Below are 27594 nucleotides of genomic sequence, written 5' to 3'. Positions count from 1 at the left end.
CGGATTTGCTTATTTGTAGGCTCATTATAGTTATTATAGCTTTTACAGCATTACACACCCATCCAGAACAGTACAGTATTAATCAAGCATAGCATTGTTGGCAAACAAAAGATAAAACTAATTCAGGGCAAAACCTATTCTACAATCAAACAGGCCGAAATATCCATGCACTGATGGGTCACATGGTGCTAACCAACAGGCAAAAGATACACATAGCTCCCCAATCGAAACAATGAAGCTGTCCTCTTCAGGAAAACAATTCGGAATCAACTCTTTCTGAACTAGCCAAAAAGAGTACTTTCTAATAAATCAAATAAATTATCAGTCCCAAGAAGCTCTCCTCAACCTTCAATTCATACAAAATATTATAGTATATATATTGGCAACAACAACAACATGATTTTAAAGTCGATAATTAAGTGTACAGATGTGAAGTGTCCACAATTCCTACCAAAAGAAGTGTCCAATTTATGCAGAGGTGGTGTAAATATCGGACACATCGGAGCTCCCTTGCACTAATCTCAGCCACTCACTTCTTAGGAATGGCCGATAAAAAAAATAACAGAAGGAAACATGGCTGGTATCAGCCACCAATAAGTAAACTACTTTTTGTATGAGCAACTACACCAGAGTTTAGATCATCTCATCTCTGAATGGGCATACCATTTGTTAAGAAGCTCCAATAGAAGAACTGCGGCCGAGTCCTTTGCCTTCTTGACGCTTGGCATTGGCTCCCCAACACAGTCATCCGTCCATCCTCGGTCAGTTGTGTTCACACGAACCGAATATGTAAATCTCTTTGCATGAGCAGGACCGCCTTCATTTATGCACCTGTACAAATACGCAAACACAAATACGTAAGATTGATGCCAATTTACAGGTTGTAGGCATTCAGAAATTAGATACTGATATTTTTACCTATACTGAGGCATAGGCCACTGCCTCCTCAAGCATATATCGTTCAGTGTTTGCCTGGTGAAGGTTTGGGTACCATTCTTTTTCTTTCCATTCTCCCCATCCTTCTCCTTTGCTTCCGTGTCCTTCTCCTTTAATACGACAAGTGCATTTCTTGCTGCCAATTTCTGTGCCATTTTCTTCTGTGGGTTCTGAGCGATTCCAATCTGGACACCATCAATAAAAACCTCGACAGTAGCCACATTACCACTCCGGCTAGCTTTATATTCCAGGCCCTCAGCCTGTTGCTGGCAACGCTCTTGAAGTTCCCTAACTGGATGCATTGGGAGAGTTTCTGGGGTCACCATTGGATGTAACAATGGTTGGAATACCTGCAAAAACAATTAAATCAAGAGACCAACCACAACTTTTGTTTTCTTTTTCTTGAAATGCATCTGAAGACTCTGGACTTTATAGAACCCTAATTTGTAACACACATGCAATATCCATACCTATCCATTATTTCATCATGTTAAACTATGGTGCTCGAGAGTTGAACTTTACCTCCCAGACAACTGTGGTATTGCGACCGTTGTCAAGAAAAATGGCACCCGCAATAGATTCAACAATGTCACCAAGTACTTTGGGAGCCTTGCAATCTCCCAGACCAAAGGAATTGAACCCTGGTTTTAATAGTTCATCTTGTACATCCTTAACAAACTCACGAATCTGAAAATGAAAACCATAATTAAAAAATGCGCCAAGAATACGAAAAATAAGAGTATAAACTCATCAAAGTCGATACCACAAAAAAAAAAAAACTCATCCAAATTGAAATAGGATGAAAGTATTTCCAAAACCACCCCAACCCAATTAGAAATAAATGAAGTGAAGAATGTGGGACCAATAACCTGCGCTTCCAACGCACTAGATCCATGCCGGAGGTGCACATGGAGCTTGTGCTTCACAGCAACACGTGCAAAATTTTCGTTATTTACGGCTGCAGCTCGCAAGTCAGTCAGGCGGCCAGGAGGTAGATCCGTGTATGTGAAGAACAGATACCTAGTAATAAGATGATCCAAGACGGCATCGCCAACGAATTCCAGCCGTTGATAACATGAGACTCCAGATGATGGCCGTGAAGCATGAGTGATGGCTTCCACCAACAGGCCCCTATCTTTAAACTTTACATTCAACACACCCTCTAACGCGTCAAAGTCAATACTCCTCATTATGCTATCAGGAATGTTGCATGGCCTGGTCAAGCACTCTATCTCTTGCGAGTCAAATTCCACATAAATCCCTACCCATTTCATGAGATGATTTGCGGCAACCTTCCCGCCTTCGACATAATACACCCCAATTAATGCTTCAACAACATCTGCCAGTGTCTTGCTAGAGAGTACTCTATAGCAGCTCGAATCACTCTCGAGCTCCCCATCTTCCATTGCATCGTCCTCATACCCATCTTCATAGAGATTTTTATGTGATTCAGTCTCACCAATAGAACCCTCCGGGCCAAATAAAGAGGGTTCTGCCTCCTTGGTATCTTCGTCAAAGACGGGCAGCACCCCAGGAGCTGCCCATCTAGAGGGAGCAAAGCGGTCTGCTTGGATGTAGGACTGGAGTCCTTTAGTCAGAGCATACTGGTACAGGACCATGTTACTAACCATCTGTTGCCTCATCCTAGTAAGCTGGCCCTCGTGTTTCTGAGGGTATTTGAGAAAAAGAAATCTACTCACAACCCACTTCAAGTAAGCATCTCCAAGCAGCTCTGCTCTTTCATAGCAGAAAGTCTCCTGACATGACGCTGCAGTCAAGGCTTCCAATATCTGTAACAGGATTAACATGCATCAATTTAAGTTGTAGAAAGAATTAGAACTGTAAAGAAAAGAAAATGACTTGATGCACAGGAAATCTTCACTTCCAATCAGCTTGCAACAGGGAATACCTATGATTTGGGACACAGACACGGAGTGTCAGACACGGGAACCTCCGGAATTTAGTAACGGGGACACGGCTAAAACATTAAGTATATATAATAATGATTTGTGGACACAAGTTCGTGTGTCAAGTTTCGAAACAATTACGAGGTGTCTGACATGGCAACCCCTAAAAATCTAGAAATGGTTATTGACTACTATCACAATTTACAACAATATAAATACATAAATACAGTATTCACTTAACAAACTAATAAAATCTTAGTATTAATCAACTATAATATAAAATAAACAAGAGATAATCAAATAACAACGCATTCATCAATTCAATGTAGTTCTCTTTAGTCTCCAATATGCAAAGAAAGGGAGAACAATAGGCTACAATGAATATAACATTGGAATAAGAGTTTGTTTAGGGTTTTAGGTTTAGGGGTGGATGTAACAATAAATACTAGTTAAAAAAGAGATTATAATAAAAGATGAGTTAATAATAAAGACTAAAGAGGTAAATACAAGATTTAATAATAAGGCATAATATCACATTTGACATGGTAGAAAAACGTGTTGACACGCCCACATTATTGTCACACTTCTAGCAGTACATTTAAAAGTGTCAACACTTGTCGGCACGCGTTTCGTGTCGGACACAGCGTGTCCGCAAATCATAGGAGAATACCTTGCAAGCAGGGACGGGGTAATTAATCATATCCTTAAGTTGAACTGCTAGAAGCATACTTTCAACCCTCCTCATTATCGAAGGCAACCTTTGGGCACCTCGAACCAGGGATCCCGGAAGTGGATGCACAAAACAGAGCTCGGGTGGCAGGAACACATAATATGTTTTGTCAAGAGTCTCTTCAGAGTCACCATCTCCATCTCGTGCTATAACACCATGAATTGCACCATAAGCGTTTAAACTTCAAGAAGCTACAAGAATAAGAAAAGATCGACACCAAATCAAGAAATGAAGGGTCTTGAAGTGTAACAACATACCCTCGGAATGTTCAAACCTAGGGGAAAGGAGATTCTTGCAATAAGAAACACCGCGTCCTCGTATAAGAGGTTGCTTTTTATAGACCAATTCCACTCCATACCTGTAATAAAGTAAGGCAGAAATGGATAGCCAATATGCACCAGTCTGTTGTGCATGAAGAAACACAAGCGTCTCAGATCTATTCAAAGAATCAGTAAGCTACTGTCAGCTAAGAAATATCTGGGATAAAGGTTATGGTGCCCCCATATGTTTCACACCCAACAGTAGATAACTGGTTCTTTGATAGAATGATACAACTTTAGCTTCTTCCAGCACAACAGTTTAGGTGCACGGTGGCTATCCTTTCCTGGCATGGAAGTCAACAAGATCAGAAACTAGCACCTAAACAAAGAGGACAGATAAAAAAATTGAAGCAATGGCATTATGATCAAGGTTTTAGATGTACTGAAACCGAAATTTCGGGAAATTTTTAAAATTTTGGCGGAAATTTCAGTGTCGGTTCTGGCCGAAATCTGAAATTTTGGTGGAAATTTCGGTATTTCGGCCGAAATTTAAAAACATGATTACGATTGACTGCACAAAACCAAAGTTAGTATAAAAAATCAGGCAGTTTGAGATGCCAATGAAGCTCATACTTTTGCCTGTAGTAATCAGCATATGAGCTGTATTCCAAAGGCCCTAAATAACCCTCCTTCCTTGGAAACGAGCTCTCTGCATTCATTTCATAACGCACAGAGTCCACATAAAACCTCTTCCCGGAATGAGCAGCGGTTACAATCTTCCCAATGAGATTTTCTACATCAATGCAGGAATCTGCCATCACCAATTTGCCTTGGGTCAGATCATCGTATGTTTGACTTTCTATAACATCACGTGTAGGAACCAGTCCAGAGGCCTTCACGACATCAAATTGTGCCACAGCTCCTCTGATACCATAGGTTGGATGTGATTTCTGACCAAAAGCCATTCCATGTCGCAATTTTCCAAATCCATACTCCCTGCGGTCCCCACCGAGCGTTCGCTCATTAGTACCAAGGTACACATCAGGACGAGCCTTCTGGAGGGGATTATTCCATGCATCAGTTCCTATTATCTTTTCAACTAGAACCCAGTCAATTTCTTGAATTGGGTCTAAGCCCTTCTCACCAATTACTGGGACAAACAAATATGCCTTAGCAGGATCCCATGGAGTAGTTGACGGTTCAACATCCACATCTAACACAATGCTCATAAGTCTCACGTGAAAGCTCTTCAGTGAAACCAGCTGCATAAAACAAAAAGTTGTTTTAAAATATCTATAATTGAAAAACTTTCTTTCCAATCTTCACTATCGATGAGGTGAATAGCAAATGAACCTGGCTTTCTGTAATCTCTATGGGTCCCTGGCAGACAAGAGATGCTTTTGTTATCATGGTTCGAGCCACAAAGAGATCCATCGACATCGATAAAACCTAAAAAAAAAAGTCATGGTAAGACACATCTATGCAATCACGGAGTCAGAGGAATGCTAAAAGATAGATTTAATAGATAATTAGATTCCAAAGATAACAGGTAATCATAACATGTAATCATGTATTCAAGTTATTATGAAAAGCAATTTAGAAGAATACCTCTGCATCCAGCTCATTACCGAAAAGTACTGCAAACTCTGAAACTTGCATCAAAAACGAATCTTTTGAGGCGCCGATGTTTATGCATTTTAACCCATACATATACAGCCGAACCAATTTAGAGTTGTCACAGCCATCTCTCCCATGTAAAATCCATTCTCCCTTCAAAGGAATACAGAATTTCAGTAAGTGTGTCCAAAGAATTGCTTAAAAAAATAGCCCTTAAAAAAAAATTGCTGAAAAATTAGTCCTAGTTCTTTAGGATATTATTTTACATGTTTGTAAAAATAGGTAACCCTAAAGTTATAAAGAGACTCCTGCAATCCATGTGCATAACCAGAGAGTCATATCTTACGAAACATTTTCTGAGACAATAAGCAGAAGTTTTTAAAGCGTTGTGTAACTATTGTAACTAGACTTTCTACATCAGAGACTTCTATTGGTCTGAGAAAGAGGTTGTACACCGCTGAAACTAACAGTAACACCTAAGAGCAAATGATCATTGTGCAATTTACTCTTAATAAAGATGGAGATCAGGGTGCAAATTTATTGAGGTCACACAAACAAAAACTTCTCAGATCCAGCATTTCATTGAATTTTGACCAGTTTGATAAGGAAAAAACAGAAAGCAAAATGAAGGTCCAATTTGAAATTCTAGATGCCTTACACAGTTTTCATGGAAGTTCACTTGACAGCGAACCTCAACGTGCACATATAGGTGGCTTTCTTACAAATCAAGAATGAGCAGTAGCGTGAACTTAATATGCTGTAGTGGGAGAAAGAAATGCTGAACTCAAACAACAATGTTTACCTTCTTTTGGTTGGAGGAAAGAAAGAAAAAGAAAGGAATTATCAGAGTCCTTCACAACCACAAGACCTTTCTACGACCGTGACAGATTGCAATGCCAGCCTTATTCAAGATGAACATCAACAATTAGATACTAATAATGAAGAAAGGAATTTACCCGAAGGATTTCAGCTACACCTTCAGGATAGAACTCTCTATGCCGTGCAGTTCCAGGGAGGGGATCTCCTTCATCATTCTGGTCAACATTTTCTCCTTCTTCCCCACTTCCCTTGTCTGGCAAAAGCATGTCAGTGAATGCCCCCATCTCATGGAGTTTCTTGCAAGCAGCCAAACAAACAGCCTACACAATAAAGCCAATAATAAACAGCTAAAGACTTTCTAGCAGTGTTACTAAAGGTATTGTACTTCGAAACGCAGGCATTGTTGTAATGACTTTCTAAACAAAATAATGCCATGCCTGTTGTGCTAGGCGCATTGAGCTGCACACGGGACCCTCGAGCTTTTCAAATGGTGCATTACAAGGAAGCTGAAGCTTGCATGAATATTCGGTGGACCCCCCGGGCTTCTCATGTCGTTCCATAATGAACTCAGGACGAAGTATTGAATATCTGGATAGAAGACGTATTTGAGTAAGAAGTGTATGTTACATCATATGTCTATCTGTCAATAATAACTAAATACTGAACATGGTTTCAAATTTCATCCAAAATACTGAGATTTCGGCTGAAATTTCAGATTTCGGCCGGGACTGACACCGAAAGTCCCTTGACTCCGTGTCGGTCCCAGATTTCAGCCCAAATTTCGGTAATTTAATTTTCGGCCGAATTTATTTTACTTTCCAGAATTTAAAATTTTTAGCTGAAATTTCGCCTAAAAATTTGTATTTTTACGAAATTTTGATATTTTTTACCGAATTTCGGCCGAAATTTTGATTTCGGCGGAGTCCAAAACTGATACCGAAACCGAAATTTTAAACCTTGATACTGAAAGCATCAATCATAAGTAATATGATGAAGACCTGTCGCTTGGTAGCTGGGAACAGTAGAAATGGATGAGTCCAACGGCAGAGTTCAGACTAACAATGGCACCAGTTGATTCAACTTGATACACTGAACCAGGGGTTGTATCTGCTAAAGTTAACCTTGAATTACCCTTAAGATGGCTAAGGTCAGTCCTCTCTATTGCTTCTTTCCTCAAGGTTTCCTCACTATTCCGAGCATTCCTCAAGAAGGTTTCATGTGACAAATTTCCCCTGACATAAATAAAGACAGTTAGATTTTTCATTTTCACATTAAGGTCATAAACCGTATGGTATTCCAATGTGAAAATAGTCACATCAAACATTGACAATCTGACAATTTACCTCTCAACCATCAATATATAATCAGATCCAGGCTTCCTAGCACGACCTCTAGACTGAATATATGCCAAAACAGTTTTTGCAAGGTCAAAGCGAATGACAACATTGCACTGCCGAATATCGAGTCCTTCTTCAGCAACACTGGTAGCTACTAATAGTGTAACCTGCACAATCAAATGCCTAGAATAAAATTGTGTCCCCTAAACCATCCCCCCCCCCCCCCCAACAAAAAAAAAATTGTCCCCTAAAAAAGTAATAGTACACTGAAATTTGGCAAGCAAAAGTTGGGCTGTGATACATACTCGACCATCACGAAATTTTGCAATTGTGTCCTGCATTTGGCATGTACGCATTTCCTGATTATTGTTGTGCCCTATCAAACTTGCACACTTGATAAAATTTAATGACGGAAGCTCTGAAAACACCTGCTCACTTATAGTAAAAAAAACGCATGTCACTAAGAAATTGTTAGAATATAAGAAATCAAGAATCATAATATCTGCTCAGGATGTAAAGGCACTTTAAATCTTCAACCTTTGGAAGAACTAAGGCAGCCACAACTCTCTCCACAAAGATGATGGCACGAAAATCTTCAGTGTGCTGATATTTAAGCAGTATTTTAACCAGCGACTGAACTTTAGGGGTGACTTTTCCATCTGCTACCGCTGCCCCAATTATCACATCCACATGCTCTCCACCAGAAACAACTATGTAATGAGAAGTACATCAAACATGAGGAGGGTGATGTTAGGCACTTTTTATGGTCACCCTATGCATGACTTTAGCTATCTAGCAAATGAAGATTCAATATGTAGTGATACAGTAGAAGTATTATAGATAAAAAAAACATTGAAATCAAGAGAAGAATTAGACATTTTATTCACTTAATTACCATCATAGACTTCAAATTTCATGTAAATGAAGATTCAATTTGTAGTGATACAGTAGAAGTAATATAGGTAAAAAAACATAGCCACCAACAGAAGAATTAGATATTTTATTCACTTAATTACCATCATAGACTTCAAATTTCATGTATTGTGTGATTGTATACCACTTCTCTATCTTCTTTTGGGGCTTTTATTATGATAAACTCCCAAAAGAGGCAATGGGTCATGGTGTTTTCACTAACATATCTTACTGCCAACATTGTGGGAAAGATTGTCAATTCTCTTTCCCATGTTACAATTGGAACATTGCAGCAAAAAAGTATATTTTCATAAAATCCAAAGATTGTTAATTCTCCTTCCTTTTTTACAAGTGGACCATTGCAGCAAAAATGTCAAATTTCATTAAGAAAAACTTCGTTTTCATGAAGAGCGATGAAAACAATTTAATAAAGAAGAGAGAATATACGAGACAACGCTAAAAAGGAAGAAAATATTTCCAAAACCTGAGTCTCAAAACAACCTCTTCTCTAGATAGAGATAATCTGCTATGCTACATCGTAGATTACCTCAAGGAGTGTGAAAACGACGCATCTAATACCTCTAATTAAATCTTAAACCACATCAATACTATGTGCTATGCTCCATGGTCTGGGCTCCGCTTTGACCAAGTAAACGATCTAGGTTTGATACCAAACTGATGTAGGACGGAACTATGGAAGGGACATTATGGGTGAAAAATGATGGGTAAAATTAGGATTTTAGCTCCTAAAATATGTTATTAAATTAGAAAAATATTTATACTAGGTTTATGGTAGGTTTAGAAGGGTGCATTTGTATACCAGAAATGTATAGACATGTGCCGGAAAGGTGCAGACATATACCGGAAAGGTACATGCAAGGGCTTTTGGCGAGACTAAGGTCACATGTATCAAAGAATAATATGAAGAGATAGACTTCTCATCCATGCTTTGCAAAAAAGCAAGAAAAACTGACTTTCATATACGTGTGTGGACTAAATCCCCTAAAAAAGTTCTAGAACCCTAAAAAAACCAAACACTTTTGGACTAAAATACCCTCTAATGACTTAAAAACACTCTCTGCTTAATATTCATAATACGTGTGTGGGGCCTATTTAAAACACCCATAACTCAAAGAACTAAAGTGATTTTGATGGGAAAAGACTCTAATATCCTATGACTTAAAAGACTTAAGTAACTGTTAGAATAAGCTTATGTAGCCTAAGGGCATTATAGTCTTTTCATATTCTTTTCATAATAAATATATATGTGTGTGTTAGGGCAAGTAGGCTAACACACAACATTTCATTCTCAAATCTCTCTGTTAACATGGTATCAAAGCCCTAGGGTTTCTTGATGCCCTAGGGACCTCCATTGAAGACCTCTTGTCTTCCTCCATTGAAGCCCATGCCCTAACTTCTTCTTCTTCTTCTTCTTCTTTTCTTTCTTTCTTCCTCCATCTTCACTGGTTGCCCCCCCCCTGGAAAACACAACTCTTCCCTGGTTGCCCCCCCTGGGAAACCCAACTCTTCCCTGTTTGCCCCCTGTAAAACACAACTCTTCCCTGGTTGCCCCCCCTGCGCGCCCCCTTGGAAAACCCAACTATTACCTGTTTGCCGCCCCTGCGCGTTCTCCCTTCTTTTGTAACATCTTTCTCCATCTTCTTTGACCTATAAGAATAGTGTTCTTCTCTTTTAGCCGTCGGGTGTTATTGCCCTAAATCTTCCCGTTACATTTCTCACATTTTTTGTCGTGGCTCCGCTTTGTTACATTTTTCTTTGCTTCCTACTTGATGACTTGAGCTTTGTCTCTATGTTTCGTTGTAGTTCCACAAGTATGAGGCTTCGTGCTTGTTCTTTCGGGGTCCTTCCGGCGGATGTTTGTGGTTTTTCCTTCTGATTGTTTATCTTCGTGGTACTTGCCTATATTTGGCTGTCATTTTCTGTGGGTGTCTGTGATTGTTGTGGTGTGTCTTGTCCGGTCTGCTTCACCCACATCCCATTTGAGTTTTGGTGTTTATTATGGCCTTGCCATCATCTTCTTCCTCCGGTTCATTTCTGGTGTCAGTGACCTCTATAACATCCATTAAATTGGATGGTGCTAATTACCCTGTCTGGAATCGTTCTGTTCACCTCTATCTGCGAGGTCAGAGCAAGTTACGTTTCATCACGACGGATCCTCCGAATCCGAAAGATGTTGGGTATGATAAGTGGAGTCAGGAGGATGCCCAGTTTCAGTCTCTTCTTTGTCAGAGTATGGAACCAAAGATTGCGAGCCACATGCTATTTCTGGATACATCACGGGCAGTCTGGTTGCGTACTGAGACACTCTATTCCGGCAGCAACAATCTCACGCGGATTACTGATGTTTACAATGACTTCTTTCGTATCTCGCGTGGAGATAAGATTGTCGCTGAGTACTATTCGGATTTTGTTGGTTTTTGTGAGCAGATTGATATTTATCATCCACCATCCACCAACCTTAAGGTCTTGGCTCAACAGAAGAATGAGCTCTGTACTACTCGGTTTTTGGATGGCTTAGGGCCTGAGTTTGTCCCTCTTCGGCAACAGATCCTTGGGTTAGGCACGCTCCCATCTTTGGATGAGATCTTTTCTCGCGTTCAACGCGCTCTACGTATCGATCCGGCTATCTCTGTTGCTGGTGACCAGTCCGCCTTTGTTGCCCAGTCTGGTTCCTTTCGGGGCACTCGTGGTAGGGGTCGTGGCTGCAGTCGTCGCGGACAGGGCCGTGGCTTTGGCCGAAATTCAGGGGGAGGCCGTACTTATGGGGGTCGTGACTCACGTTATTACAGTCATTGTGACATGGAGGGTCACACTATTGATTTCTATTACGATCTCCATCTTGAGCTGCGTCCCGCTCGAGCCGCCCACTTTGCTTCTGAGACACCTGCCGCACCTACTCCTACTACCTTAGACACCATGGTCGTCTCTCGGACCGAGTATGAGTCACTTTTGCGCCTACAGGAGAAAGGGAAACAACCGGCTGCTCAACTTGCCACAGAAGGTAGCAACCCATTTTGCTCCCTTAGCCACTCTGTTTCCTAGCTCATTGATTCTGATGCCTCTCATCATATGACCGGTAACAGTACACTTCTTAGTTCCTTTACTTCTTGTGCTCCTACTAAGATGGTTACCTTGGCCAATGGGACTCGATGTCATATTTCAGGCACTGGGACTGTTACAGCCACATCCCACTTATCCTTATCATATGTACTCTGTGTTCCTACTTTTCCCTGCAATCTTCTTTTGTTAGTCAGCTCACTAATCGCCTTAATTGTTCAGTCACATTCTTTCCGTCTTATTGTGTTTTTCAGGACCTTGCGACTGGGAAGAAGATTGGCTCGGGGCAAGAGACAAATGGCCTATACTACCTAGATGATGCTATCACTCCCACGGCGTTTAGTACCACGGCAGATTCTTTTATGTGACATTGCTTGCTCTGTCATCCTTCTCCTGAGCGTCTGCAGCGTTCTTCAGTTGTTTCTGGTGTTATTAGTCATTTTCATTGTGAGTCTTATCAGTATGGAAAACACCATCGTGTTTCCTACCCGTCTCGTTCTGTTAGTCATGTCAGTAGTCCTTTTGAGTTAGTGCATTCTGATGTTTGAGGTCCATGTCGTACTCCTTCTATGTTTGGTGGGAAGTACTTTGTTATTTTTGTTGATGATTTTTCCATGATGACCTGGCTTTATATAATAAAGGATCGTTCTGAGGTGTTTTCTACATTTTGTTTATTTTATGCTGAAATTACAAATCAATACTCATGTTCCCTTAAATATTTACGTACTGATAATGCACGTGAGTATTTTTCTGATCGGCACAGTTTTCAGGAGTTTCTTTCTAGTCGTGGAGTTATTCATCAGTCGTCTTGTGCCCACACTTCACAACAGAATGGTGTTGCCGAGCGAAAAATACTGTATCTTGTAGATATAGCTCGCACCATTCTGTATCAGATGCATGTTCCCAAATTTTTTTGGGCTGATGCTATGCTTACAGCCTGCTTTCTAGCTAATCGTTTACCATCTTCAGTTCTTAGCAATTGGTCCCCTTTTTCGGTGTTACACCCTTCTGGGGATCCGTTTCCGTGACCTCCCAAGATGTTTGGGTGTGTTTGCTTTGTTCAGGATCTCACCCCAGAACTTGATAAATTGGCCCCAAGGGCAATCAATTGTGTTTTCCTGGGTTATTCACGAACCCAGAAGGGTTACCGATGTTACAGTCTTCAGCTTCGCCGCAAATTTATCAGTGCTGATGTCTCCTTTTTTAGGATACTCCCTACTATCCTGCTTCCTCTTCTTTACCGGTATCTCCTCCTCCGTTGCCATTGCCAGTTCCGGTTCCCAGTTTGCCACCGGATCCGGTTCAGCGTCCCTTCCAGGTATATACTCGAAAGCATTGTACTACTTCAGTTGAGCCTTCATGCCCTGCCATCTCTTCTCAGCAAGCAGGTCATTTACCCTCATCCTCTGATGATGCTGCTCAGGTTGATGAATCTCTTAATGCCCCCATTGCGAGCCGTACTCGTTCTCGTACCACTCATCACCCTATTTCTGATGCGGTAAGTTATGCTCGGTTATCTCCTTCGTATACCGCATTTATATCATCTTTGTCATCGATTTCTATTCCTCGCTCTGCTCGAGAGGCTATGCTTGATTCGGGATGGTGAGATGGATACTTTAGCCAAAAACCAGACATGGCAGTTGGCTTCCCTTCCTCCTGGTGCTCAGATAGTCGGATGTAAGTGGGTGTAACGACTTAGCCAATCGGCTTGGTCAAACATCTGTAACGACTCTTCAAGAAGCATAAGCCATTCCCTTCCCTTCCTCCTGGTGCCCAGAGATAATAAAAGGCCATTGAAGTACTATGCCAATCGGCTTGGTCAAACATCTGTAACGACTCTCTAGACACCCCTGATCGAGGGAGAGCACCAACCTCCTAATTAGCTGATCGCCATATATGAACAAACCCAATGATACGAGCCTTCAATGTATCTTGAACCTCCTCGATGGCATCGGAAAATCTCTGGTATTTGGAATTTTGGAGTCTTCTAACAACCACCTGATCACATTGAGTGACTGAGTGAGTCTCATCCTATGATTATCTGATCGAACTGTGAATGGTTCAAATTCCTAACTCCCTAAAGAATTGCTTGAATCTCCACCTCAATCGAATATTTTATCCCGATTTAATCAGAAAAGGCCCAACCAGTCCAAGTGCCACTTTCCCCAATAAAATAAACCAAAGCTAATAATAAAAATAAATTAATAAACACAAGCATCAAACTATGAAGCTTATATTTAGCATAACAAGAAAGCATAGCTGTACTTGCCAAACAAACCATTCACAAAAACATATTCTGAAAGATGTGTGCAGGAAAGCATGAACCCGTCATGGGAAAACTGTGTTATTTTACATTGGCCGAAGCTGATTCCACCCTAGCAGTAAGTCTGGAAATCAAACATGCTCATACTAAAACTTGGATGCAGCAAAGAGAACCCTCTAAAATCTAAATCAGGTTTATCAAAGTTTCTGCATTGCCAATATGACATTAGTCGTGTGTTCGATGGACACCACTCTTCTATACTTTCAGCAAATCTGTCATGCACATTTTGTTTTTCAGGAATGATTTTGTCTGGCACAATGTTTCTACAGAAATGCTAATCAAGAACCTACCCTGGTAACACAATTCTTGATGTTTCTACAGAAGTGTTAACCAAGAACTTCCGCAATATGTTCTTTTTATCAGAGAAAAAAAGCATTCCACTGTCCAGTCAAGAGACTACAATATGTGCATGTCAAACCCTGCCTTAAACACATATACCCTACACCAATACCAGTCAACTGTCCCTGATATCACTGGATTTCTAGCTCTGTTACTTTTAAAACAAGTCACCACTGTTAACATATTTAAGATGGAAAAAATGGAGCAACAGAACCAGTCAAAATGAAAGCAGTCTACATTTACACACTAAAAGTACAAGGAAGATTCAAACTCAACATTACTTCAAATAAGAAAATCCTGAACATGTTTCGTAGACTTAACTGAACAGCCAAGCCTTGACACAATGATTGATTAAGCCCCTGTTTGGTTGCTCAAACGCTTGGCATTCATTGGAGTTTCAAATGACAGTGAACTTCCAATAAATACCTATTCATGTTTGGTTGCTAAATTTGCATTGAAACTCCATTTGACTCCCAGACATGTTTGGGACATCAGCATTGCCTTTTTTTCTTATGCGGCGGCGGTGCTAATGTTACCTCCGCACATCTTCCAACTAAATTTTACCAAAAATGGAGAAATTTGGGTAGAAGAGTGGCTAGGGTCTCATCTTATTCTCTTTCTCTCTCTTCCCTATCTCTCTCTCTCTCGTTTTTTTTTTTTTTGAAAAGTTCCCTTCCCTATCTCTCTCTACCAACCTATATATTGGTAATGACACCCCTACTTTTTCTAATACTCTCCAAGAGGATTGCCGAGCAACCAAACACTACTTATCACTCTTCCACTAATCTCCCAGTGGAAATTCTAGACATCTTCCATGCTTGTCTACTCCCTTTTGACTTATTATTCCAGTACTCTCAAAGCCACCTTTGAGCAACCAAACTGGAGGGCCAATTTTTTTTATATATTTTGAAAATGAAACAGCGCCTAAATTACATGATAATAAACTAAAGTTTCAGAAGAACTGAGACAGCAGCACTCACCATGACTGTCTGGTAACTCCCCCTCTTCAATTTCATCAGGATCACCCCCTTCATTGTTGCATGTTACATCAATACCGTTTAAATCATTACCTGAGACAGCCCCCTCAGACAATTGGCATTGCAACAAAGCTACAACTTTTTTCAAGTATGATTCTTGAAACTTGACATCAAGCTGGTAATTTGCCCTCTCATCATTCTGTAAAGCTGTCAAAAATGAGTTTGCAACCTGAAAGAAGTACCATGAGCCAAATCAGTCACCGAAAAATGCCATAGTGAGAAGAATATAAGTACAAAAGATTGTGACAGCTGTCCCATAGAGTACCATATAAGCACACCATTGTCCCAGTTCACTGAGGGCATAGTTGATAGCCCTCAACTTTTGAACTAGATTGGCAGCTCCATCACTTTCTGTTCTTTCAGAAACACCATAAACAAGGCGTAGCTCATCTTTAGATCCAGCATCTCTGGCTCCCATAAACTGCCATTTGCTTCTTTTGGAACTCAAATGGGCAGCTTCCTCAACTTGCACTTCCATTTGTTTTATTTGCTCGTGAAGGGACCACAAGCTAGCTGCTTTGTCGTATTCTACCACAACTTCTAAGGGCATTGGAACGTGCTTTTCAAGCTCCTTCCGGTCTTTTATTGTACATACAATTGAATCTAGTTTGGTTTCAAGATTCCGAATCTTTATTGCGCAATCCTCCTGGCTAGAAACTCCTGCAAAGAAAATAGAACCATGAAGCAAGCAGTAATGATAACCAAAATAGGGGAGAGTGACATCATGTTGCTAAGAAAAACCAATGTCATGCAAATGTGATAAAGTACTATAAGACGAGATTTTATTTGTTGTGTGTTCTTCTATAGATCGGAGGGTTAGGATCATCCTATGGAGATGATATACAGTGTCGGGCCTATTTACTTTGTGGACCAACAAATGAATGGTTTGGGTCATCCTCTGAAGCGGGCCCCACTGTACTTTTCGAAAAAGTATTGACTTCACACGCACACAGCATATAAAAACTCCTATAAAGACTGCTAAGGATGCTTCATTTATAAAATGCTGCTTGCCATGTATGTGATCTGAGAATCATACCCTTCAAGTTGACAGGAGATGCCGTCATGCCAAAAACAGCCGGTCTTTTCTCCTTGGGAGTCGTATGATAGAACTCGGACATCACCAATGAATAAGGATGTTTCTTCACAGCGTGATGGCATTCATCCAAAATTAGGAGATGGATGGCTTCCATTTTTATTATGCTGTGTCTGAGAATGTTCAACAGAATTTGAGCTGTCATTACTAGCACCTGCATTGGACGGAAGCAGAGATAATCAAGTTAAAGGCAGAGGCAATTTTCCAATATAAGTAAGACACGTGTAATAGGGACAACCTCAATGACAACTGCGGATATCAACCCTCCATTCCGTTTCAACAAAAAAAAAACCGTGTTCATTATATGTAGCAGCCAATGGGTTCTTGAAGAAAAGATTGAAATGCATAATTAGTTATGCACCCCAACTGGTTAAACATGTAAAGCCTGTGTACTTATCTTGGTATTATGTCCAATGTTTTGTCAGCTGAGAGCTCTTCCCTTGTGTTTCTGTTATAGCATATTTGTGTTTATATTTTAGTTTCCTCTTTCTTTTGAATGCAAAGTCTTGATGATGATGTTATAGCATATTTGCTTTTAATTTATATTTCCTCTTTCTTGTACCACGTCAATTAAAAATTGAATGCAAAGTCTTCAATAGACTTTGGTCTGATCGTCATTACTCTTTGAAGTACCAAATAACACCCTTTGGTCTCCATAAATGTCTTCTTCAACATTGCCTGGCCTTTCTCATCTTTAATGGACTGCTTTGTTGTTTTCTCCGTTTGTTCTTCATATCGTTTCATATCACCTCCATATTCTCCTTTGTCAAGTTACCTTTGATTATTAGTGATTGGACGTTAAAAACATGGTTTCAGGTTTCGGTCTCAGCATATGTTTCGTTCGTAACGGAAACAGTAACATTTCGGTTTTGGATGAAATTTGTGAAAATTCTGTAAAATCAAATAAACATATACAAATGAAGGACATTTAAGATGAAACTTCAAGAAATGCTAGAATAAGCACAAATAAATAATCAAAAAACTATAACATAAGCAAAAACCTACCCATAATGGTTTAGCAACATCGAACACCAAGTGATATGCACTGTCATGCATGTCTGATAATTCAGGACATGCCATATTTCAAAAGTAATTCATATAAATATATATTACATGCACCACATTTCACATGTAATTCATATAAATATAATTACACATTACACATTGGTATAGTATATCACTAACACATTAACGGTTTTCGTTTCGGTTTCTGTGTGTGCTTTGGTGGGGATGGAAACGGAAATGTGTAGGTCATTTCGTGTCGATTTTGGTGGAAATTTAAAACTGTTAAAGTATAAAAGATAAATAACACCTTTCTCCAACAGCTTAAGCTTTTGGAGAAGTCGGTAAGTTTCTAACATGGTACCAGAAAGTGGGCCACACGTGAGGGGAGTGTTAAAGTACAAAAGATTAAATACTGCCCTTCTCCAATAGAGCTTTTGGAGTAACTGGTTGTTTCACGTGGTATCAGAGCCAAAGGTCTCGAGTTCAAACCTCCCGATAGCAAAAATACACATGCGATGGTCAGCCCAAAGTGGGACCACATGTGCCACGTGTTTGCCAAGTGGGCCACACGTGGGGGAAGTGTTAAAGTATAAAAGATAAATAACGCTTTTTCTCCAACAGCTTAAGCTTTTGGAGAAATCGGTAAGTTTCTAACAAAAACCATGATTAAAAATACATGACCAGGCTAATAGCACAAAAAGCACCCATCCTATGAGGTACCAAACTATTTTTTTGGGGATAATAGCCTCTCCAAAATTTCTCCCCCTTGGTTGGGGCCATGGTTTTAAACTTCGGTTTCGGCTAAAATTTCGGACTTATCCGAAACCGAAATTTCGGGCAAAATTTGGTACTGGCGAACGAAAAGCCAGATTTTTACCGAAATTTTGGTACTTTCGATCGAAATACTTTTAATGTAATTAAAAATTATTATTTTAATACAAATTTCGACGAAATTCCCAAAATTTCCAAAATTTGGTAAATTTCAGGAATTTCGGTTTCGGTACCTTTTCGATTCAGTCCTCACCAAAATCCGAAATTTCGGGTTGGGGCTCAGCTTAGTTGAATGAGGGTGACTAACTATGTCACACTACCAGTCACTAGTTTTCGGAAACTACCTCCTTGCTGTTCAGCCATAAATGTTAAAGCTTTACTTGAAGTAAACTTCCTCTTGAGGTCCCAATTAATGATATCCTCCACCATGAGAGCCAGATGATTTCTCAAAAAAATTTATGAAGGCCAATACAGTTTTGAATATTCTAATAATCCAATAAGATATTGTGAGATATTTGATCCTCAAAGATCAATGCAATCTGCATCTAGATGTAAAACAACAGAACTCCCCAACGTGTCACTCACCAATTATTCGTGCTATTTGGGATTTCGACAACTTTGAAAAATGACCCTCTTGTAAGTGCTGTTTGCCGCAACTTGGACTTTCATCTTCTCCCATGAAGTAGTTTTATCCATCCCACAACAGATGAATGGCTTGAAAATCATCCCACCATGCCAATCCATATCCCGGTATCCACTTTTTTATTTAAAAATTCATTTTTTAAATCCAACAATTCATCAAAATGCAAATCTGCCTAGAATTATATGACATATACATTCACACTTGATTCCTCTCCAACAATTGTAGGATACGATCTTGTAGTGCTTCAGTAGCTAGGACTGCCTGGTGTTGACCAGGAACATGCAGCGGTCCAAGTGGATGATGTCCACCACCAATGATTACCTTGATTTCTAACAGTGGTCTTTGGCATCCTTTCATGTTTTCCCACTTACGTATCATAAGTCTGCTAACCATGTATGTAAATTAAATCCACCTCTTCTGAAAGGTCTAAAAAATTGGAGCCAGATTTTTGGAAAAAAATGGGAGCCAATTGATTAACTTTCGGGGTTGTGCCCTGAGCCATGCCATAAGTTGTGTTCTTTAGAAAATCCACACAAATCCGACGAAAACCCCTCAAAACTAGAGTTTTAATGCCAAATCGATCCAAACTGGATGGCGGGAATTTCCATATCAGACCTCTAATTCTCTAAAGCAACGCAACTAGAAGAGGACGTCTCAAGGAAATATTAGATAAAAACATATGATTTGGCAGACACTTCGAGCTTATTGCCGACTCACGTGTCCTGCCGTGTCCGACACGACACCCGTGTCCACACGTGTCGACACTCCTTTAGACACTTTTACTTGAATGGCTGGAAGTGTTAGACTTACTGTGGGTGTGTGGACATGTTTTTGTACCGTGTCAAGTGTGACATTCTGTTTTTTTATTGAATATTTTGTTTACCTCATTTAGACAACTTGTATCCATGTTGAAACTGGACACACAAATCCATATCCACAAATCATGATTACGTATACTTTCTATTTTAGCAGTGTCCCCGTTTCTAAAGTTTGGGGGTTTGCCGTGTCCGACACTCCGTGTCCGTGTCAACACACGACACTCATGTCCGTGTCCACAAATCATAGATAAAAACACAATCCAAAATCAGATTCTAGTAGTGAATGATTCATCGACTCCACACATGCAAAAACATCAAACCTCCAATAAGATGCCCCAAGGCATAGGGCTCTGCAATTTGTCTACCAAAACTCAAAAAAATAAAAATAAATCAATAAAAGAATCTCTCCACCTCTAAGGAAAGAGTGATAAATTTTACACATAGAACCTGCTTGCCTCTGTTTCCTGTTCCTATGAAAACTCGGAATATTAGCAACCAAAGAGACTCCTAATAGCACTTGTCTTCCAAGCAATAGAAACTATATGATACATTGAAGTAAATACATCATCCCTACCTTAATTAAAAGGGATCGAGTAGTTTACCAACGAAGATCCAAAGAACTTACCTTCAGAGCCTCACTCATAAAGTGGAGAGGGCGATTAAAGGCTGCCAGGTCCAACTATCATCAAGGTTTCACTAGCATGCTGTTTACACCAGTTTTTGAAATTAAGATAAGTTCGGTCTTGTAAGACATTGGATACTAATTTGTTGAATTTAGGGCAGTTATCCGCCATTGGTCATTTCCCTAAAATTAGGGATACTATTACGGACAGTTATTTTCAACGAATTGAAATATGAAATTCAAAGAGGTTAGTTAAGAGCAGTTACGACAGATTTCCTCCCTGAAGAGGCAGTTATGAACGGTTTATGAGGAAAACTATATAAAGAGACAACTGGTCCAGAGAAGAGGTCCAAAAACCATTCAACAACATGTCTTAATTTATTTTAACCTAGTATTATAGTCATCTTAGTTTGTACTTTGTAGTTTTATACAAGGATACGAATGCTAGAAGAAATGGAATCATCCTTCTTCTTCTTTTTGAATGGTGCAATGGAATCATCCTTGCTGGTGAGCATTTCCTTTTAGCTTCTTATTCTCTATCAATGCATTGGTGTTTGTCCGTGCTCTTTGTTATTTGATTGAATGTTTATTGCATGATTGTTGCCACTTGCATTCCTGCATTTCTTTTGTGTTGGGCCTGCATTTTGGTAACTTTATGTCCTTTTGTTTCTCTAAAGGGGCATTAAGAGCCTAAGGAAAAAAGTCGGTTCCTCTCTTTCCCTCAATTGCCTAAAATCCAATCACATGGGACGAATTGATGGCACACCTGATGGGACCTGCTGTTGCTAAAATGGCTCCTTACTATAGGTAAAAATGTGAACGACGGTGTTACTGGAAATGTTAGCGACACGGCGACACCACAATCCAAGAAAATACCAAGAGAAACGAAGGAGTGAATCTACGTCTTCGCAGAGTCGAGATACTCCTCAACAGGATATGTGATTTTAATAATCTTCCATGGATTCAAGAAATGGCGACGACCATTAGACAAGACATTGATGAGAATTCCAATGAATTGTCTAAGATGGAGACGACCAACGCCAATTTCTCTAGGGTCCTACTTTTTTCTTCTTCTGAATCTTTTGTACCTTGACCATCTCGGTCTTTTTATAATAAAATTTTTGGCTATCATTCAAAAAGAATAAAAAATAGTAGCTACAATGCCAATGCAACCCCATTCTTGGCCAGGTACTAGACCACTCCAACATATACCATAATGTGGTACATTGGGTCCCAGTTCTAGAGCTCCTCAAGGCAGCAACCTGAGATTCGGTCAAGTCCAAGTTTCAGCTAGACCGATACCCTTACCTGGTGGCCATTACGTTGGCCCATCTGCAATCCAAGGAGAAGCAAATCCAAACTTGGTGCCACGGCAAAATTTACCAACAACAACAATGGTTCAAAGTAATGTCTTGCCTAACATACACCTGTGGATTATAAAGGGTTGTCTATGGTAAATCATCAAAAACTCAGTTGTTGTTGGGCAAAATGAAAATTAGACTGAACAGGTTGGTAATGTAAATGGATTTCCTGTAAACAACAATGGGAAGCGGATTCAGAATCAAACCTAAATACCACAACAAATTCCCCAGGTGAATGTTGGTGGTCTACCATTTAACGGGATTGGATGCAAGCTTGCAATAGACCCAAGGTTCGGTCCTAATCAATAACCCCTCCCGGGTAATTTTGTTTCTTCCCCAGTACACTGGATTAATTAGGGATCAAGTTGCAGAAATGATTCAAGAGCGACTCGGTCTTACATTTATACCAATGACGAAACCAATTTACAGGAAACCTTATCCCGAATGGTATGAAGAATGTTATCCATACCCTAGGGGTTATAGAGTTCCTGAAATTACTTTAATTTCTGAGGAAGATAATCAGTCAACCACAGAGCACGTAGGCCGATTTGCAGTCTAGTGCGGAGAGGTGGGGACTGAGTATTGCAAACTTAGAATATTTCCAAATTCTGTAACTGGTTTGGCCTTTAATTGGTACACAAGATTGCCACCTAGTAGAGTTAGAACGTGGCAAGAGACGGAATACCTTTTTCGTTCACAATCCTACAGAACCGAGCCCAAAGAGAATATCGTTGATTTGGCTAGACTTAGCCAACAGCCTGATGATTCTGTAATGGCATAAATAGCCCAATTCAAAAGGGCTAAAAACAGGTGCTATTCAAATCTCCAGAAGGCTGATTATGTTAATCTGGCACAAAACAGCTGTAGTTTAGAATTGACAAAGGAATTCAAGAGTTTCTGGACTTGTACCACTTGGCTTTAACATTTGTTGGAATCATTACGGTCTATCATTGAAATTGATTACCCTCTCGCATTGAAATTTGGGAAACAAAAAATGCTAGGGTTTCTTTATCAATTGTTGGAATCAATATTGAAGGAGTGCCATTATCACTAATGGCCCCAACCCATTAGACAATTGTGACATAATGTGACATGTCACTTGCGGATAGGGCCCACTCTTTGATAAGAAAGAATTCTGTTGTTCAATAGGGCTTTTATTTCCATTTTCAAAAAAAAAATAGGGCTTTTATTTTACCTGCTATTAGTATTATGATATTTGAATAAGTCATGTGCATGTGTCAGAAGACTTGGAACACTATTGGTGATATTAGGAGATGCAGTTTGGCTATAGTATGATCATTTAAGAGTTCTTGCAATGGTAGGATTAAAATTTCAAATTTAAAAAGTTGAATATGTTTTTGGACACATCTCAATTACCTATTGCTAGAAAATAGTCATAGGTTATCAGGAGATGTCTGCAAGTAGGATTTACAAGTTGTTTGCAACAAAGATTAGTGGTTGTTACATAATAAGATTGGGAGTATTGTGGATTGAATTTAACTAAAAATAACTTCTACTTAGGTTGAGCATGGTAAGTTGACAAACTAAAGTAAATGAGCTAGATTTGAGATTTATTTCTCAAAATTGGTTGTTCAAAAGTAAATAACGGTTTCAAAAAAGTTCCGAAAAATTGTCCATGCATACCAATCATAAATGATAAATTCAAGAAGAGTCATTCCCACCTTTCTAGTATAGACTATGAAGCAAGACTATTGTCGCGTCGATAAAATAGCATTAAATTTAAACTTGGGCATATCCCTGCTCCCCCTCCCATGTTAGCCTTCCGTTGGACTGCGTGCATAGATAAGATGCTGTACCTTATCCATCGTCACCTTCTCATCATCAACCATTGCTAGAAATGTTTGGTTGATGCAGAGTCAGTGGATTGCTTCCTCTTGCCCCATTACATTTCGCTTCTCACGTTGGGCATTTTGTGCTCAAACTCTTCAGGGGTCTTCCCTAGATTGGTGGTGGAAGCTATTGAGTCTTGGTCCTTCTTCCCTGGGTCATCTAGGGGGAGGGTGTTGTGGCACTTTTGTCTCACAGCCACTCTAGTCTTCCCAAAATCTATGTTATAGGGGTCTTCCCTAGATTGGTGGTGGAAGCTATTGAGTCTTGGTCCTTCTTCCCTGGGTCATCTAGGGGGAGGGTGTTGTGGCACTTTTGTCTCACAGCCACTCTAGTCTTCCCAAAATCTATGTTATAGGGACCCTTCTAAATTGGCAAATTGTCCTACAGTTACCACAAGTTATGAGTTTTACCCATCCCAATAGTCACTTTTATATGGAAATAAAGCATTACATAAACTTAAACCTATTAAAATTCCCAATATATTACCATTCAAAAAAAAATTTCCCAACATATTACCTATTATAATCATATTACTGTACATGAGTGTTAAATATTTAGAGCTGATTAAAATAAATTGGCAGATCCAGGAATTATTTTCCTTGAGGTTTGCTGAATTTAACACTTGATACCCGTGTCAAATTCTGACACTCGTACCTATACGCACGCAACATAGATCGCAACTAAATGAAATGCCTTCCATAAAAGTAAACTTGGCTTTTGATTTAAGTTAACATGGATTCTATGTAGATAAATAACACATCTACAACATGAAGCATTTACCCATGAAACATGTCTATGAAAATAAACCCTGCCTCTAGCTTGAATTAACATTCTACTAAGGTAAATACTGTGTCTACTAAATGGTACGAAAAGCTTCAGTTGATTGGAAGTAAAGTTCCCCAATTTTAAACTGAACAAGATTTTCTTTACAGGTCAATTCAGAAACCAAAAAACTGTGTTGAGTACTTAACCCTCAATAGCATTCAACCCTTTCCGTATGCAAAACAGAGAGAGGAGGGGACATTCAATGCCATCAAATGCCATATTCAGAGTGTAAGAACATATAAGTAACAAAGGAAAAAATACACAAAAAATAAGGCTGAACTATAACCAAGGCACAGAGAGAACTGTAGTGGACTAAAAGAACAGCAACTTAGACAATACATTTGACAATCATATTTACCTGTTTCGATTCAAACTCTCTCTGCCACCTCCGAGCATCCCAGAAATCCTGACCCATCTCACCACAATAATGTCCTACTTTATAACCAGTTCTCTCACGGATAACTTCAGCTTGCTGAGATTAAGATCAAATAACAATATTAAATCAACATTCAGTCAATGAATAGATATGGATAAATGTTCTAAACAAAAGAAGGGGATTAAAGATATGTACCTGATAAACAAGAGGGACCTTTGGTACCAAGAATATAGCCAGCATTTTCCTATTCTCTTGGAGCATATCCCTGTATATACTCTTGATAAGAAGAACAGCAATAAGTGTTTTTCCGGCTCCAGTCTCAAGAAAAGCTATTGTATTCTTCTTCTTTGCCTGTTCAAGAACATCCAGCTGGTACTTCCGCGCCTGCTCCTCCGCGGGTTTCTCTTTCTTCTCCTCCAATTTCTTCTCAGGACTCTTAACCTGCTCCTGACCTTCTTGTTTAACCCTCTTCGCCTCTCTATTAGATTCAGCCTCCCAAGAACCAACACGAAACACGACCCTCCCTAATCTATCCCTCTCCCAATACCCTCGCCTTTCTCTCTCCCTCCATTCCCTGTCTCTCCCATCCCTCCTATCACTCCCGTCCCGTTCTCTCTTACTGCTTCGATCCCTATCCCTATCCCTATCCCTACTTTCAATCTCTTCCCAATCTCTCACCCTTTTCTTACCCGCCCATTCTCGAGTGTAACCACGCCGACCAGCTGAACAATTCCTCTCTTCACCGCCACTTCCAAGACGAGTCCTCTTGTTACATCTATCTCTATCACCATCCCTATCTCTCGAAACCTCACGCCCATTCTCCTTGGAAAACCTCTCACCTCTACCCTTAAAACCATTGAAAACCCTCCTCTCATCATCACCTTCACAGTGCTTCTCAATTCCATTAGTCTTACACTCAATCTCATCCTTAATTCCATTACTCTGACACTCAATCTCATCCTTCAGACCCTTCACAACCACCTCATCAACTCGCATTTCAAGAATCTCACCAAGCTCCTTAAAACCCTCACCCTCTACCGCCCCATTCTCCGATTTAATTAAATCTTTATCAATAGCCCCAACAACAGGTTCCAAAGAAGCGCCATTTTTAATACTATCAAGAATCCGATCGATTTCCCCAAAAAAACTAGCATCAACAGCCTGATTAGAAAGATCATCGGCCACTCCTGATACTATCTCACTCCCAAAATCAACAAAATCAGAAATATCATCACACGAAACATCCTCACAAGCATCTAACCAGTAAGAAGTAGCAGAAACCCTAGCCTCTACTTCCGTACTCTCCGAAACCCTAACCCTAGCCTCAACACAATCAAGCAATGCCTTATCGCTCTCCATTTCTCTTCAATCATCCAACAACAAAAAGCTCAGAAAAACAGTAAAAAAACACACAATCGAAACAGAGAAGAACAAACAGAAGAAGAATCAAGAGTTAACTTACAGAGAAGATGAAGAAAAATGATAAGAATCGGTATATAAATAGGAAGCGAAGAGAAGATATTTTTCTTCTGTGTGTGTGTTTTTTTTAGGAAATATTTGGGGGTTTGATTGTTGCCCTAAATATTTGGGGCGAAGATAGAGACCGTACAGAGAACGATAAATGGGTGCAAAAATATCGCTTTATTTATTGCGAGAAGATTCGACGGCCTATCAACGCGACTCTGCTCTCTCTGCTTTTTATCCTTTTTGGGTTTCTCTCGAAGCCTTTTTTTTTTTGCCTTTTTGGTTTGACCATCAGACATGCATGAGATTCTTTCGTTGTGTGTTCGGAGTCTATGAGTCGGTCTGAGAGAGAGAGAGAAAAGGAGAAGAAAGAGAGTGGGGAGAGAATATTTATAAGATCAACAAGGAGAGACAAGTTGGGCGGTTTGTTCACACGTTTACGTGTTTTACAGATGTGGGTTTTTGCTACTTTTTCTTGTTTTACTTTCTTTTAGATTTTAGATTTCAGGTTTTGTTTTTCTTTCTTATAAATTTGAAGGGAATTGCTAGCGTCTACAGCAGAAGGCTTTCTGAGGCTGGTCTGTCGCAGGTCAGATCAGCCACCTCATTAATGAAGACAACGGCTTTTGTCTGTATTCACCAGGGGGCTGGTCTGAAGTGTGTGGCTGGCCTGAAGTGTGACAGACTAGCCGCGAAAAGCCTTTTGCGATTGACCCTAGCAAATCCCAAATTGGAATTTTAAGGCATGTTTGGTTGTTAGGAATTGTTTTTTCATGATGAATTGGACGTCTCCAAGTGGAGATGTGGGTGAAGTCGGCTAAAAATTCTGAATCAAATTCCCAGAACTAGTGGAGAAGTTGGACCAATTCGTTGACATACTACCGAGCTGTTTTTTTATTAACATAATGACACCGAGCCTTTATTGCAGCTTTAATTTTAGTACCAACTATTAAGAAGTCGGAAGGTTGATTCGGTTTTGAGTAGAGTTTTTGGTTTCCCGATTTTAGCAACTTCTCCTAGCCGGAGACACACTAGTTCCGGAAATTTGATTCCAGATTTTTAGCCAACTTCACCCACATGAAAAATAATTTCTGGCAGCCAAATGTGCCCTTAATTTTTCTTTCTGAGGGTTTTTTTTTTTTTTTCCTTCCTAATTTTAAGTTGGGTCTATTGATGGGGCATTTAATAGAGGGGTATTAAATTTTGGTTAGGTTAGGTTTTTTGGGAGTGTTGCTGCGTTTTTTTGGAGGGCTGAATCTATAGGATGTTGGGTGGGCTGTTCAGGTGGTTAAGATTGCACTAGGGTTGGGTGTAGGGTTTAAGGGTTAAAAATACTCCTACTCCGATCTCAGTGTTAACACTAGGCGCCGCCCTTGCTAATGAAGCGGTTTTCTCCAAAGCCAACTCCACCTTAGATGGCAGAGGGAAATGCCCATAGCAGCTAGAGGGGCTGCGAGATGTGATGCGCTG

General features: G+C 39.9%; 1 protein-coding gene across 2 annotated transcripts; it reads right to left on the bottom strand.

The window, feature by feature from the left end:
- Positions 1–259: 259 nt before the first annotated feature.
- On the bottom strand, positions 260–26486 carry DCL1 (dicer-like 1). Of its 2 annotated transcripts, none has more exons than XM_077392212.1 (21): positions 26123–26486; positions 24856–26023; positions 24643–24756; positions 16332–16542; positions 15561–15955; positions 15239–15464; positions 8144–8316; positions 7912–8034; positions 7613–7773; positions 7268–7501; positions 6707–6857; positions 6407–6589; positions 5442–5603; positions 5187–5282; positions 4467–5095; positions 3831–3931; positions 3514–3719; positions 1806–2726; positions 1459–1623; positions 919–1286; positions 260–831 (listed from the first exon to the last, which is right to left on the bottom strand). In XM_077392212.1, exons 2-21 carry the CDS (start codon positions 26017–26019, stop codon positions 639–641), a joined length of 5976 nt encoding a protein of 1991 aa, XP_077248327.1. In that variant the 5' UTR covers positions 26020–26023; positions 26123–26486; the 3' UTR covers positions 260–638. The 2 variants fall into 2 exon arrangements, with proteins under 2 accessions (XP_077248327.1, XP_077248328.1); XM_077392213.1 differs by having other exon boundaries at positions 26270–26486.
- Between the last annotated feature and the right edge of the window lie 1108 nt (positions 26487–27594).

This window comes from Tasmannia lanceolata, unplaced genomic scaffold (genome assembly GCF_043159265.1).
Source record: "Tasmannia lanceolata isolate RefF3 unplaced genomic scaffold, GAP_Taslan_0.1 ptg000012l, whole genome shotgun sequence".
NCBI classification, from domain to species: Eukaryota; Viridiplantae; Streptophyta; class Magnoliopsida; order Canellales; family Winteraceae; genus Tasmannia; species Tasmannia lanceolata.
The sequence above is the reverse complement of the archived record's forward strand: the minus strand, read 5'-3'. Positions and strand labels throughout refer to the sequence as shown.

Excerpts from the sequence above, each read along its gene's own strand:
- DCL1 (XM_077392212.1), bottom strand. The coding sequence starts at position 26,019 with ATGGAGAGCGATAAGGCATTGCTTGATTGTGTTGAGGCTAGGGTTAGG. Across the intron at positions 6,590-6,706 it reads CAATGCGCCTAGCACAACAG|GCTGTTTGTTTGGCTGCTTG; the intron begins GCATGGCATTAT and ends TTTATTGTGTAG. Across the intron at positions 1,624-1,805 it reads CTAGTGCGTTGGAAGCGCAG|ATTCGTGAGTTTGTTAAGGA; the intron begins GTTATTGGTCCC and ends TTTCATTTTCAG.